Below are 16,380 nucleotides of genomic sequence, written 5' to 3' on the forward strand. Positions count from 1 at the left end.
TGGAAGCTACGGGCCTTTATCGCCGGAGCCACAACCTGTGAGTTCTTCCGCAACAACAACTATTTAAATGCTATACTTACTCTTGTGGCTATTTGGCACCGCAGTCAAACGGCCACTTTTCTTTCTTTTCGTTTAGCTACAGGAAAAGAAATACAAGCTACATGCCTAAAAGCTACAGGCCAAAGCTACAGGCCTTTATCTCCGGAGCCACAACATTGAGTTCCTCTGCAACAACAATTATTTAAATGCTATACATGCTCATGTAGCTGTTAATTATATACGGAGTCCCTAGACCTGAATCGAGAAACTTCATTAACAAAAATAAGACACAAAGTAAGAAAACAACGCATTCTACTTGTGAAGTTGTAAGAGAACCGGTTCAGCTTTTTATTCACACAAAGTAACAAGACTAGAATAAAAAATTCACAGGAAATAGTCATTTCAAACAAAACCACAGTAAAAAAATAAAAATTCCACCAGTCATGGTTCTCTGGTTCATGACTACAGACTTCATTTCTTTTTTATTTTAGTGTTTACTAGTAAAAAAAAAGATCCTTCCACAGCCAATGCTGGGGCGCATAGGACGTCATATTGACATTTCAGTAGCTAAAACTTTTTTTGCAGAGACAAACCCAGAGTCCCGTTTTGCCAAACACAGAATCAATTTAATATGTTAAAGCACTATTCTCTCCTAGTTAAGTTGTAATATAATTGGTCTAGTTTTGTGACAGTAACTTGGGCACTCAAAACAAGAAAGGGAAAAGCATGATATGTCTAGTATCGAAAGTAGTGATACGAACAAATGAGTAGGCGATGCGAAAGACAGAATGAAGAAACGAATAGTAATATGAAAGTTGACGAAAATAAGGGTACAAACGAAAAAAATAATTCGAACGAAAGAAAAAACATCAAAATATGATGCGGACACTATCAAACATAATGATACGAAAGAGTGAGCGATGTAAAATTATGAATGAGTTTTATGCACAAGAGAATGAATGGACAAAAAAATTATGTTAACACTAACCAGCATAATGATACGAACAAATGAATAAAGCAAAATAACGAATTCAAACGGAAAAATGAAACAACGAAACTTGCTACGAACGCTTCCGGAGCATGATGAAACGAACGAATGAATGATACTAACAGGGCTGCCAAATTGACACATTTTGTGTCAAAATGACACAATTTGATATTGCATGACACAATGACATATTCAGTCGAAAAGATGACACAATTGAAGAAAATGACACGTTTTTCAATAGAAATGACACATTTTGGTCATCTAGTCTTGTTTTTGAAGTGGTAATAAAAGAAAAGTAAAATTTCAATTTTCTACCTTAAGAAAAGCAACAAATTAACGAAAAGGAATAGCGCCACCAACGGTGGCAGTAGTACACAGACAGTGCGGAATACAGGATGCAGATGCCACTACCATATTTAAAATTTAAACGACGCGAAGAAAATGGCCAGAGGCAGAAAATCAAAATCAAAATGCTGAATATCTGAACTTAATTCGAAAAAGGTCAGAAGAATATTTTGAGGCATACGAAATCGAAGAGTCACATTGATAGGTGCAAAGAAGCAGGAGCTGCATCTACACCCAGTGTGCTGATGTCTGATAGGCAGAAAGACATTGATGTAACCAATGCAGAAATCCACTTATCAGCATAGTTTGCCTCAGAAGACATACCTTTCATTGAAGCCGATACACTTATCCCTATTTTGAAAGCAAGAACACAGGAGTCTGCAGTACTTAAGAGTGTCCAGATGAAACGGACGAAGATCACAGGGATCGTGAAGAATGTTCTTGTCCCATATGAACGGAGGAGACTTTCTCGCGACTTGAGCAAAACCTTTACTCTTTGGTCGTTGATGAAACAACAGATAGAGGAACTGTCAAATCTTTAGTGATTATTGTGAAGTACAAACACCCCGATACTCAAGCAGTCAAAGAAGAATTCTTAGGAATTCTTGAGGTTCATATTGGACAGAAAACTTTAATCATAATCTATTTAAAAAAGCTTGGCTTACCACTGAATCGGATGATCGATATTGGCTTTGACAAGGCTTCTGTTAACACGGGAGCCCGACCAGGACTAGGAACCCTGCTTACTGCTATGTTTGAGAAGTCCTTAAATAAGTGTTTAGGATTATATATAAATGCGTTTTTCAAAAACTAACTCTGTGCAAACGGTGTCCTTCGGTACCATTCCTAAGACAAAGCTGGCAGGCGTACATGATTACAGCTGTTAGTATAACTCTACAGAACTTGTTTTGTTTTCTAAAAAAATTTATAAAATTTTAAAATATGGAAAACCAAGTCCGGGGGGATGGTTGATGATACACTACCTGAGCTGTTCGTTCTTGGATGTACCAGTCATTCTCTTGCCCTAGTTGCTAGTCATGCAAGCAAGCAACTGCCAGAAGGCTTTGAGCCTATGCTGAGAAATTTGATCAACTATTTTGCTAACAGCCCCAAACGTATTGTTGAGCTGAAGGATATTCAACCATTGGCAGAACTGAAGGTACACCAGATGCTTCAAATAGTAAATACTCGGTGGCTTTCGATGGAACAAGAGATTTCTCGTGTTCTTGAGCAATGAAATGCCCTTGTGATGTTTTTCACCAGTTACGGTCTTAAAGATGCATCTGGGGACAAGAGTTCACGAGATAAAGCTGCCAAAATCTTGTCTTGCATGAAGGAGCCCTTGGCTAAAGCATACTTTAATTTCCTTGCATTTAAGCTCAACAAGGTCAATTGCTTGAATTTGGAGTTCCAGAGTAGTGAAACTCGTATTCACAAGCTCTCTTCCAGCTCAAGGGCAACCATGAAGTCTATTATGAAGTCTTTTGTCAAAACTGACATCTTAGAGAATGACGACGCTTTTGTCATACCCATGATCTCAGGCTGTTTCAAGGAAATCTCCGAGATTTCTTGTGGTCCCAATACCGAAATACACTTGCTGAAATAAAAGGATGTAATACCCTTGAATGATCTCAAACAATTTAGGTTGAATTGTCTGAACTTCCTTGTAAAAGTAATCACACAAATGAGGAAAAGAAATGATCATCCCGATCCCACTTTAAAAGCTCTGGCTTGTTTAGACTCAGTGACTGCTTTCAGCGGAAGAGTTGACACTCTATTGGGACTGACTGGTCGGTTCAGCAGCTTACTTGGGAAACATGAAGGTGAAGTGGAAAGGTCAAGGAATGTAATAGAGACTCAATGGATCTTGGTGAGTGAGCACAGGGACAACTTTATCAGAACCATGGGAATTGAAATGTCTCCTTTGATCTTTCGGAAGACGTTATTGAGTACGAAAGATGCCCAAGGCAAGCCACAGTTCGAAGAGCTGTCGAAGAGCATCTGTGTGCTCTCCCTCATTCCAGTGCAGCTGCAGAACGTCAATTTTCAGTTCTATCAAATATAAAAACGAAACTCAGGAACAGTCTACTTCTCGACACGATAGACTCCCTGATGCATGCAAAGCAGCTGGTCTCTCGTACCTCAGGAACCGTGCACGACTGGGAAATTCCTTCCGATATGCGGAAGAATTTTATGGCCTGGTACAAGGAGAAAGAAGAAGAGACCAACGAGCCCTAAATATAATGAGGGTCGAATATACTTGAAGTTCTGGGGAGAGGGGTCTGTGTGTGAGAGGTTACCAAGTTGTTCAGTACTTATACATGACGTCCATCTGTGATTTTAGTACAAATATGCGATTGATTTTGGCTTAGATTTTTCCTCTGCCTCTAGGTCCATTAGAAGTACAACTGTAACGATTAAGACAGGAAGACTACCTAGTAGTATTGTTGGTTCAAGCTAAGTTTCAATGATGGCACAATAAACCCCAACAAGACAGTTGGAACTGTTTTGTCTGGGAACTAAGTTCCGATTACGGAGTCAAAGTAACGTGCTGTACAAAAAAAAGTAGGCACAAAGCATGTTAGAACGAAAAGAAGCGCGTTCAGGCGTTATACATCATTTTTTACGAATTTCCTCTCGACCGAATCCAGGTCTCGGACAAGTCATTTGCTCGCAAACTAAAAAGCTCAAACGCATCTACTGTGGCCTTGTATTTTTCCATTTTTGAAGGTGTCAACTAAAGCTTAGCCGATAAACTCGATTACGTAAATGCATGACGTCATACGAGAAGTCTATTTTTAATGTACGGTCGGAATTGATTGTCCTTAGAACTTTTATAAATGTAAAATTGCCTCGTCGGCCACCCAGACACAGATTCATAGAGTGTAACATTAATTTAATCTGATGTTCCTATTTCTTTCATGACGTCATAAAAACGTCACGATCCCAAGATAATAGGATAAGGTTGAGTTTACTCCTTTTTGAACTGATTTAAAAAATATTATATATTCAAAACTCTAAATAAAGATTTGACAATTAAATATGATACCACTTGTAGCAAAAAAATATGACACTTTTGTGACACATTATGGAATCTGAGATGACACAAAAAGCACATTTTCGGAAAAAATATGACACACTCCTTAAAAAAAATTTGGCAGCCCTGGTTGTTTGTAACTCTACAACACATTTTTTTTTTCATAGACTCATAGATGATGGAACTATCGACAGAGGAACAAAAATTACTGGATGATCCACAGAATGAATTCAAAAATCGTTTCACAGGAGAAGATACAGAATTTATGGAGGTCGTACAGAAGAAGCTTTCAGACCCACCTATTGTACAGCATTGGGTGGGTAAAATGACAAATTACTATCAGAACGATAGACGTCGGGGTCAAGATAGATATAATAAATATTTGACTATTAAATATGATTTTATTAAATTGATTTTAATATTAAATTTACTATTTGTAACAAAACAATGAGACACATTTTATGAAACATTATAGAACCTGAGATGACACAAAATGTATATTTTCGGAAAAAAATATGACACGCTCTTTAAGAGAAATTAGTAGCTCTGGATATGAAGCAATGAGTTCATACGAGAGAATGAAACAACAAAATATGACACGAATGTTACCAAATATAAAGAAACTAATGAAAGAATAATGCAAAAGAAAGAATTGAAGCAAAATAATGAAATATCGAACGAATGCTACCGAACGTAATGATGGGAAGGAATGAATCCTGTGGAAGAAAGAATGAATGACACGAACAAAGAATGAAGCGATGCTACCAAACATAATGATATGAACAAATGAATGATACGAAATAATGAATTCGAACGAAAGAATGACATAATAAAATGTGATACGCAAGGCAATGAACATAATGATATGGCCTAATGAATGATTCGAAAGAATGAATGAGGAAATGATACAAATCGGAAGAATGAAAGTACGAAATAATGGTATGAGCACAACAAAACATGTAATATTAACTAATGAATTATACAGAAGAATGAGTGATGTGAAAGAATAAATGAATAATACGAACAAAAGACTAAAAGAACGAAAGAATGATACGAACACTACCGAGCATACTGTTGTTGACAAATAAACGCCCAGAAAGAATGAATGAATGATACGAACAAAACAATGCAAGAAAGAAATAATTATACAAACGCTATAAAAGATAATCATACCAAAAAACTAATAATGCGAAAGAAGGAATGAACAATGCGAACGAAAGAATGATCCAAACAAAACCGGACATAATGAATGAATAAATACTACAATAGAATGAATGAATGACACAAACGAAAGATCAAAAATAGTAAAAATACTGCTAAACTTTGTAATGCGAACAAATGAATGATACGAAAGAATGAATGAATAGTATAAATGGGAAAATGACACAAAGGCTACCAAACAGAATCATACAAACGAAAGAATGACGACACAATGAGAGAAGGGTATAAACATTGAAAATAATACTGACACTAACGCAACCGAGCATAATGATACGAATGAATGAATGATACAAAAGAATGAATGAATTATGCGAACGCTAAGAAAATAATAAAAAATTTAAGGAAGAAGTGAAACTTTTGCCAAACCAATAATACCATAAAAATAAGCAAAGGACGAAATTTAATATGAACATATATTATTGATTTTGAGCGTATATCAGTTGTGTTGTGAATATATCCATGGTTGGTAGCTACTAGTTTTGGTTATAAGAAATGAGTTTAAGAACATTTCGAAAAGTTTATTTTCTTTTATTATTATTCTGCGCTTTTGAAAAGTGTTCTTACAAGAGTCATAAGAATATAGAAACAATAATTTAATAATAATAATAATTTCTCATAATCCACATCACACAAAGATATATAGCTCTCATTGACTATTGAACAAAATAGAGCAAAAACTAAACTAACATGGATATACATAAATCAATTAACCAATTAAGCTAAACACTAATTAATAAACAAGTGAATTACATTATGAGGTGGTGAAATGGGTATAGCGTTAGGTAAATTTCATAATAAGTAATAATGATACAATCAATAAAACAGCCTAATTGCCACTGATCTAGATATGATTTCAGTAATGCCTAGCGGAAGTCCAAGCATTTTTACTCCCGAGTCAATTCTTTTTCTGAGGCGGCAACTCGGTCAAAGACAAAGGTATCGGTTTTCTTCGTCGCTTCAACTAAACAAACATGAGAAGGTTGAAATTAAGGGGTTTCTCACTCGAAATTACGATTAGGCGCAGGTTATCCTTAGCAATTCTTCTTGTAATGATTTATGCAATATAATTTTTTTTATACATTTATTAACCGGCAGTTTGGTGTATGCACGCTACATATTCGCCTAACTCTGTTTAAACCGGTTACAACTAACTAATATTTCATTGAATGACTTAAGAACAATCAGATTGATTAGTTTTATGGTCTAATTTATGCATTCTCACGTGCTCCGATAGCAGCTACATCTATTCTTTTGGGGGGAATTTTTTGACTTCGGAACACAAATATGTAAAGTATTTAAAGGGACTGCAGCCAGCAAGTATATATTATAGAAATAAGTTTCTGATTGTTGAATAGGGTATTTTTGCTCTATTTTCGATACCCCACAACAACAGTGTCAAGTGCAGCAATCTAGAATGCAAACCCGAAACCGGTTTTATTCGAAACCGGATCAAAATATTCCCCAGATGTTATTCTATCTGCTAAAATAAAAACCGCCGAAATCACTAATTCAGGAACGTCAGGCAAACTCCAAATGTTTGACATGGGAGGTATAGAAAGATTCCTTGAGAGCCCGTCCTGTCTTAAGTTCAGATTTAAAGTAGATAATAGCTTATGATTAAAATAGACGATTCTTATTAAACCAAGTATTAAAAAAAGTTTAAAAAAATTATTTAGTGAAAAAAGTTTCGAAATTGATTATGGTTCAAAAACAGTTTAATATCAAGATTAAGAAGGATTCAGATGTCTACCCCTTAAACGTTAGGTTTTATTTTAAATTGAATTAATTTAAGCTCAACAGAAAAGAAAATCTGGAAAACTTTAAATATGGATTCCGTTTGAGCATACTCGGCTCCCTCGGACGGGTAATTATTCCCAGGTAATTCCCCTAGAATTAAGAGTTTCCAGTTGGCGTCTTTTATTTAAAGTAGGTACCACTGTCGCATCCTGAAAGTTGCGTCAGTTGATGCTGTAAGGCCATTTGATACTGTGTTATACTGTAAAGCCAAAAAATGTTTGATTTTACTGAGAATTTTAGAAGTAAAATAATAAAAATTCTATAAGGAATTATTTTGACAATAAAATTCACAATCATTTAAACAATAATAAGCAGTCTAATACAAAAATATTTTCCAGGTATTTCAAAAGAGCCCGGAACTCCTAAAATATGACGAAAAATAAAGCCCCCCATCTTGCTTAGCAAGGTCCCCCATGTTGTTATAATCTTGCATAGATAGCACTTACTTGTCTCTTCTTTTATTCTACACTGGATAATCATGCAGAACGGATAAAAACAGATAAGAGGTTGTCGAAGACAGAAGAATAAGGTATATGAAAACTAAAACTAACTGTCACTTTGAAAATTGGCAGACACCACCATTATCAACGGCGAAATCTGCCAGGTAAATTAATAACAAAGAAAATTACTCAGAGGGAAAAAGCTAAATGAAACCAACAATAATATATATTAAGAAAATGATCAAGATAAATAAAATAAGACTTAAAAGAAGCTAAAAGCTTCCAAAAAAGGCCTCAGAGCTAGAGTAAATCATAAAAGACGAACATTTTAAGTCATTATTCTAGAAACAAAGCAAATATTCTTTTGACTGTGGATACGCCTCCCGTTTACAATTGTAGATATAAATCTATAAAAGGGAACACAAATTAGATAAAAGTTGGCCCTTCCGAGTATATTTTCTTCGAAGATCGACATTGTGACTTGAACACTCACAACCCTCCTCCCACCCCCTGGTACAGTAAACTGGTATGAATAGACATCGAGAATGATCACACAGAGCTTAATATCACCTTGAATATAACTTTTCGAACAACTCTGTAGATGTTTGATACTTATCCAACATTCTTAGACGAACTTCTTCAATTCTTTGATCAAATTTTTCAATATCATTTTCTATTTCCGTTAATTCTTCTTTTAGGGGTGCAATAGTCAAAGCATAAGACCTAGAAGAAAAATTGATGCGGCTTTATTAGTCCAGGCAATTTTCTATGAAAGTAGTCAAAATTTGTTACATTCAGTGTAACTTTCCCATTTCAGCAAGTCATTTCACATTAGACCTAGTCTAACTTAATAATCCATAAATATTACCATAACCATCACAAACTTTTCAAAAATAAAAGTTTGAAATGGAGATAGAGATTTGGGGTTCTGATCAAGGATGAAGGCTAGATAAGAGAATTTTATTTACTTTCACAATTTATTAACTGTCCATCTAGAAACCTTATTTCATTAATTTTTAGTTTTTTTTTATTATTTTTTAAACCCTATTATATTGATTTTTCCATAGCGTAAGAGGTGACATGAAATTCAATATTGAACCAAATCTACTTTTCTGTGCCCAAGTTGCGGACAAAATTTGCTTCCTACGACCACATAACCTATCATAAAGTCTTATGCTGCATGATTGTGACAGGTAATATGTGGTTGTGTGAAAGAACCTTTAAGCTGAAGCAGTCGACATTACAGTCAGCATGGAGGAAAAGGCTTTGAGGTCCAGCTTCCCTACTAACCAACCTGGGAAACACTGCAAATATTTAATTTGGAACACATATCATAATGATGAGCAAAAAAAACAAGAAAATAATACTATATTTAAAAAAACAAATTGAATAAAAAACTTGTTATTCTAATTATTAAAAATATGGGATAGGATGCTGTTATAATTCCATTGATATTTCATTATTCACTGTTTTACATCTTACATAATTATGCTAATTACTATATTAGAATATATCAATAATTCACAATATTAGCTTAAAAGTACGGCTACGCGACAGGCTTGTATATGAATGAGTGAATACATGGCGATGGACTATCAAAAAGAAGAAACAAGAAAAAAAGACTCATTCAAAAATAGGAACAAATATATACAAAACAAAAACTCGAATAAAGGAGACTTTTCAAAAAAGTAAACCACTCCAAGGGTGACAAACCTCTTTTGACGACAATGTTACATATAAATTATCCAGCTGAACGAGTACTCCGTAATATTGTTTCAGTACAGTATTACGGGACCATATCGGAACACTCAGAAGATACTTCGCATAACGAAAAAAATAGTTTTCTTATGTGCCCCTTATCACTTTCATTCAGAATAACTGTGAACGGAGCTAAGTACAAAACATGGGGAAGAACAACAGCATCATACATCTTCGCGAGGAGCTATTTTGTCATATTAGGACAAAACAGCATTAGGACAGCATTAAAGAAGCATGAGCAGCCCGGATTTTCTTTTCAGTTCTAGCCACCAATAACTTTATTGTTGAAGATATTGAATCTCCAATAGGTAGACCTAGGTAAATAAGCTCTTGAGACGGGGCAACGGATGGTCCACCAAGATTAACTGAAGTTGAAGCTAGCTCAGACGGGCAATTAAACAGAAGAACTTGAGATTTCCAAGCGTTAAGATTCAAACAAATCTTTCTAAAATCACTCGAAGTCACATTAAAACTCTCCTCTAGACTAGACACTGACCAACTCAAGTTTAGCAAGTCATCTGCATAATATAATACTGACACATTAATCGCTTTTACAACACATCGGTATGGTATTCTGAGCTGGCAGTGTAGCATTATTATACACCATCGGTGACGCAATTGTTTAATACCTATATACCCAGGGATATCAACCAGGACGATTGACCCCTAAATTTTCAGGCTTACCTTTAGGTGGCGACATATAAAACAGCGGACCGACAAAATCAATTGCAACCCCACGCCTAATCAGCTCCAAAATTGCCTGTGAATAAATCAATGAACCAAATGCATCAGTAATATCATACGCACTAACAACAAAAATTTCTCCTTTCCCAGCAAAATCTACCAATGCCGAACAAAGGGATCTCAGCGCAAAAAATCTTCCCCTGTGGGGAATTGAACCCCGGTGTCCCGCGTGATAGGCAGGGATACTGACGACTATACTACCGAGGAATACAGTAATCCTCATTATTACTTATGTTCGAACTGCAGACAATGCACTATCACATGTTCTACTTTTGTCTGGATTTGGATGCGTGTATTTTTAATCTTCTTTTGATGCATTTTTCTAATATCTTTTTACAGCGAGCTGACATCTGCTCTTCCTCTGACCTCTCCTTTGAGACGAACTAAGATATGCTTGTCAAACAACAATGTACAATAATAAAAATGCAAAACGCACATATACAATCATCGGCAAACAAAAACATGTATAAGCTAACACAAATGCATACTAGATCTACGTTGCATGAGCAGCGTGAGGTGTTGCAGCAACCTTTGTTCGGCTTCGCCGAGCAAAGTTTTGCGAGAGCAACACTTTGGTTTTGTTTACTCGCTTCTATTAAACGCTGAACATGTTAATCTGAAAGGATCTTAAAATAAATACTAGGTACACCAACTCGCAGAAGTTGCAAACCCCTCATTGCAACTAGCAAAAGTTGCGAACCCCTCATCGCTGAAGATGATTGTAGCCTAACGGCTGATTATTACTTACAAGTCCCCTACAAGTCTTACCACTGGAACCAAATTAGTCTTACCATCAAATACACCAGAAAGAAATAATAGGTACACTAACTAGCAAAAATTGCGAACCCCTCATTACCGAAGATAATTATAAGCTAACAGTCGCCTGTTTCTTAAAACTCACATGTATATCTCACAATTGGTATCGGCCTATTTTTGGTTTCAATGTGTACCTTACTACTGAAACTGTCAACCACTTTAAACTTTCAAACTGATATATCTCATGAAGGAATTTTTCTACCAAAAAATGGATGATATATATTTTATTCAGCTCATCAAGAGCTATTGACTGCCGTCGAAAAAATATCTATCTGTCTTAGTTCAAAAGTTGACTTTTTTGCCGTAGGCCAATTTCTAACGTCATCACTTAGAAAGGAGCAAAAGATAAACTCTAATTTCTTTAGCAATGAGAGGACTTTCAAAGTTTAAGAGGCACATCTGATACCATTTCTCTACTGCAATCCCAAGTGCAAAATATCGAATGATAATCTCAGCTGAAATCACGAACAGAAATTGGTAGAAACAATAGAATTTTGGCCCCAGGCAAGAGTTCTACGAAGCTTTCCAAAATGCAAAGTCATATTCATCAATCCGGCCTAAGGTCCACACTTTCCGTAAAAACCGCAGAGGTTAGAATCTTATCACTTTCCAGGAATAAGCTGAAATCAGGGTGCTAGGAACAAAAAAAAGTGTTGCTTTCGCAACACAAATATATGTAGAATGATATAGATTTGCTAGAGCCATCTAACATTTGGAGATTTTGCATTTCTTTTTAGCCTGCCCTAAACTGCTGCATACTTGTGCTTGTTGGTACTATAGAATGTAGGAGAGGGTTTAAAAAGCATGATTCTGTGCCAGGAGGCCTACTACCTGATACTCAACAAGTCTACCTAGTTGACCTAACCTACCAAGATATTTCGTAAACTGATTGGCCTCAGTACTAATTAGATTTTCACTTAAAATAATTTTTGAAAACTGAAAAAGACTGATTAATTTCCAATTCAAGAAAATTTTCAGCTTCACTTTCAAGGAATTATTCCAAAAATATTGCAGCAATAATATTTATTCAACGATTTATATTTATTTACTTATTATAGTTATTTACATTTTTATTGCTGAGTAATTAATTAAAAAAATATCCGAACCATTAAATTTTACTATAAATTTTCCATTTATCTTTCTACTAAGTCACCTGACACCACACTGACATGTTATCCACTTATACTATTCGAATCCTTCTTCTTTTTCAGAATCTTCTCCATTAGTCCAGAAATCCCTTTTCTTCAGTTCTATTCAGATCCTGTTCTTCTTATTCTTCAGAATCTCTTTCTTTAATCCAAGAATTCTTCTTCTTCAGCTTTATCCAAATCTCTTTTCGTCTTCTCTTGATTCATCTTCTTTTATAAAAAATCCTTCTTAAATCTATTAAATCTATTTGAATTCTTTTTCTTCTTCTTCTTCGAATGTTCTTCTTTAATCCAAGAATCTAACATCTATTTGATAAAGTTAATTTTTTTTCAATAAAGTTTTATTTCAGTTTTATTTTGTATTTAAAAAAAAAATTATAGATAATACAAATCTGGCCCCACCCTCGTCCAACCTGTCAACCATACATAAATACCGATATTGCCTCTCAATTGGATATACAGGTCGGTAGATCGAAGAAAATGAGATACAAAAAGATGAGAAAAGAATATGTCACCAGCTTCAGGCCATTAAGCAGAGATGGTGGCTTTGGGCAACCACTTCGGTAAGCAGAGGTGGCTCGCCCTAAATATGAAAATTTAAATGATTTTCACGTATTCCTTATATTCTCTAAATTCATTCTGTTTTTTCTATAAAATAGTTAGAATTCTATCGTAAAGTTGTTTGATTGGCTTAACAAATTTTAACCGCATTTTATCAGAACTTCGCTTAAAGGCAAAATCTATGTGCGCATAAGATTGCATACCCTTTTTTATTGTTCAGCTCTTCTTCCAGTGCTTCTCTTCTAGTTTTCCACTGTTTTAGTTCCCTTCGCATAAGCTCCGAATCTTCTTGTGCAGTTTCCATAAGTCGTAGTAATGGTCGAAGAGATCGAGTTGCTTCTTGTAAAGAGTTTTGAAGGAGTTCTTTCTCTTTTTTTCTAGCTTCGATTTCAGCTTTTCTGACATCATTCTAGGTGGGAAAAAAAAACAGGTTGAAAACTGTAAAATGACAGAAAAAATACATAAAAAATAAAAGAAAAAGATTTGCTTTTTTCTGATGCAATATTAGAATTAAAAAAAATGGTTAAATAACGACAAAATAGTAGAAACAAATCACACAAAAACTTCGATTCTAACTTTTACTGTCTTTCTAGACCAGAAAAAAGACACATATATAAACAACTTTGATTTCAGCTTTTTTTTTAAAGCCATTCTAAACCGGGAAAAAAGAAGAAAGAAACATAAAACAGGAGAGAGAAAACATGAGAAGAGAAAAAGAACTTCAGCTTTTCTGACGCAAGACACTTTTGACATCCAGATGATAGGACAATAAGGAAAATATGATTGAATCAATGTAAAGAAAAGAAGATGTAAGATAGATCCAGGGAATGTGTGCTTCAGCTTACGTAAGATGCCTAGATTCCTGGCAATCTTAACCTTTAAAGCATTAATGAGGAATTTGTAAGACTAAGTGATTCTGGCAAAGAAAGATCACAAGAACTCGGACATAGACACTTTCACATCTAAGGATAGTACCACGTGACGTATGTATCTTGCCAATACTTGGAAACGATGAAGAAATTCTAGAAAAACCAAAAACTTAGACCTGGAAACGAGCCAAATAGTTCACAATAAACCATGAAAGATGTCTCTCAAATAGAGCAAGAAGATTTTTCTCCAATGAAACTTGATCAAATCCAACCTTAGCTAACGTACTGTCATCAGCAAAGACCACTATGCTATCATCAGAGTTTGACTTGAACCTGGGTTCACCAACCCGGCTGGGATGACTTACCTACTGATGTCAATCTCATCATAAGCGTGTCTTGCTGAAAGACTGATGTTGCTTGTCATACACAACCATCTCGCATGCTCTATATGATGTTGCTGCGGTGTCAAAACCGGTCATTACAGATCATACCTGTCTTTTGGTCATCATTGCTGAGTGGACTTGAATTGCATCTCTCCAGCAGACCACTCTTACAGCATGTCACTGGTCCCTAACACGTTGACAAAACTGCACCATCTTCAACAAAGAGCACAGTAAATCAAGTATGGATCTTAACTTTGCTCCGAAGTGCAAATTAAGGTACTCTATATTTTAGTTAGAACCTCCAAAAACCCTTACACAGGAGTTTTGATGAAAATCCAAAATCATGTCAAAATATGTAACCTACTCAAGGAATTCTGCAAAATTTTGACCTGTTTAGAAAAATTATACCCCTCAAAATTTATGAAAGGTGCCTGAACCTGCTCATTTCCACTAATTTACTGGAAGGAAATCTGCTGAAATTTTTCTCTGAGAATTTACTGTGTCTTGGCTACTCTAGGTCATTCATAATAACTTAAGACCCTTCCCTCTGGTGAGGGTCCATGGTCCATGTTCACCAACACAAACTGCAACAAAGTTTTCGAACATACATCTTTAATGTGTAAAAAAGAGCATTGATATAAATAAAAATGAAGGGTCCAAGGATAGAGACTCCATCTTCAACCTAAAAGACATTTATTCGGGTTCTCGGCAATGAAAATCTTCCTATCCGACAGATACAAATGGAACCAAGAGCGAGCAATTCCACGTACTCTAATACGTCCAAGTTTTACTAGAAAATTGTCGTGTGTTATGGCGTCAAATCCCTTCTATACTACAAAAAAGAGCAGCTTGGATTAAACCAGAGTCTAAGGCTGAGTGAAACTAAGGAGCGAAGCAAAAACATGCTCAGTCGAGTGACTGGTCCAAAACCTAAATTGAAATTTATAAAGAAACTATTTTGCATCAAAGAAGCTTTTAAGTCTAGAAAACACGGCCTTTCAAAAATCTTGCTGAACACTGACAGGAGAGAGATAGGTCTATAGTTTGAAAGATAACTCCTTGAGTCAACTTTAAACAGGACTATTACTCTTGCCCTTTTGATTGAAGATGAGAAAATACCAAGATCAAAAGAAGCTTAAACAAGCTCAGTTAAGGCCGAGACAATTGCTGGTAAAATAAACTTGATAACCTTAGTAGGGATAGCATCTGGGCCTCACGACGAAGGACCTTGTAGAGAAGAGACAATTCTACAAATTTCGGACTCACTTACAGGCTCAATCTCAATTGACTTTAGACAAGCTTGACCTAAATAGGACTTCTAATCCTGATCAGATCCTGATCAGATCATAATCCTGATCAGATCCTGATCAGATCATAATCCTGATCAGAAGATGCTGGGAAAACAGTTGCTATAGTGGTTCTCCCAAAAGTAGAAAAATAAGACGCTAGTTGACTTTTAACAAAATTTCTGCCAGATACCAGCTGGCCATTAATTAAAATACTTGTTTTAATTAAAATTAAAATTGTAATTTTATTAATTAAATTTTTTTAATCAAATAAATTTAAATTTTAACAAATTAAAATGCTTTCTGGAAAAGCTGATTTGAGCAGGCCAGGTTTAAGAACTTAATTCATAAGTTTCCAGGTTTTCCTAACATCTTTTCTCCAATCAGAGAACTTCCTAAAATAAAAATCAGACTTAGCACGGTGAATAAGTGATTTAAATACGTCCCTGTAACTCTTATATTCACCCTGGTGACGAAGAAGCATTCCATTTTTTCCAAAGATGATTCCTTCTTCTCCAGTTCTTGAGTAAACCGGGAGTCATCCAAGGGTTTAAAAGTCCGATTTTTTTTGCCGACGGCGCAAAAATATTTCCTTCTTCTCCAGTTCTTGAGTAAACCGGGAGTCATCCAAGGGTTTAAAACTCCGATTTTTTTTGCCGACGGCGCAAAGATATTTCCTTCTTCTCCAGTTCTTGAGTAAACCGGGAGTCATCCAAGGGTTTAAAACTCCGATTTTTTTTGCCGACGGCGCAAAGATATTTCCTTCTTCTCCAGTTCTTGAGTAAACCAGGAGTCATCCAAGGGTTTAAAACTCCGATTTTTTTGCCGACGGCGCAAAGATATTTCCTTCTTCTCCAGTTCTTGAGTAAACCGGGAGTCATCCAAGGGTTTAAAACTCCGATTTTTTTTGCCGACGGCGCAAAGATATTTTCTTCTTCTCCAGTTCTT

General features: G+C 35.5%; 1 protein-coding gene across 1 annotated transcript in view; it reads right to left on the bottom strand.

The window, feature by feature from the left end:
• Positions 1–334: 334 nt before the first annotated feature.
• The window catches only part of LOC136035179 (TRAF3-interacting protein 1-like), a 60,059-nt gene continuing 44,013 nt past the window's right edge, over positions 335–16,380 (bottom strand). The window contains exons 9-11 of the mRNA XM_065716751.1: positions 13,098–13,303; positions 8,438–8,590; positions 335–6,591 (exon numbers count right to left, since the gene is read on the bottom strand). Of these exons, the coding sequence (XP_065572823.1) occupies positions 6,588–6,591; positions 8,438–8,590; positions 13,098–13,303 (363 nt within the window). The 3' untranslated portion in view covers positions 335–6,587. The remainder of the gene's footprint in view (positions 6,592–8,437; positions 8,591–13,097; positions 13,304–16,380) is intronic.

Source organism: Artemia franciscana, chromosome 14, assembly GCF_032884065.1.
Source record: "Artemia franciscana chromosome 14, ASM3288406v1, whole genome shotgun sequence".
In the NCBI taxonomy this organism is placed as follows: Eukaryota; Metazoa; Arthropoda; class Branchiopoda; order Anostraca; family Artemiidae; genus Artemia; species Artemia franciscana.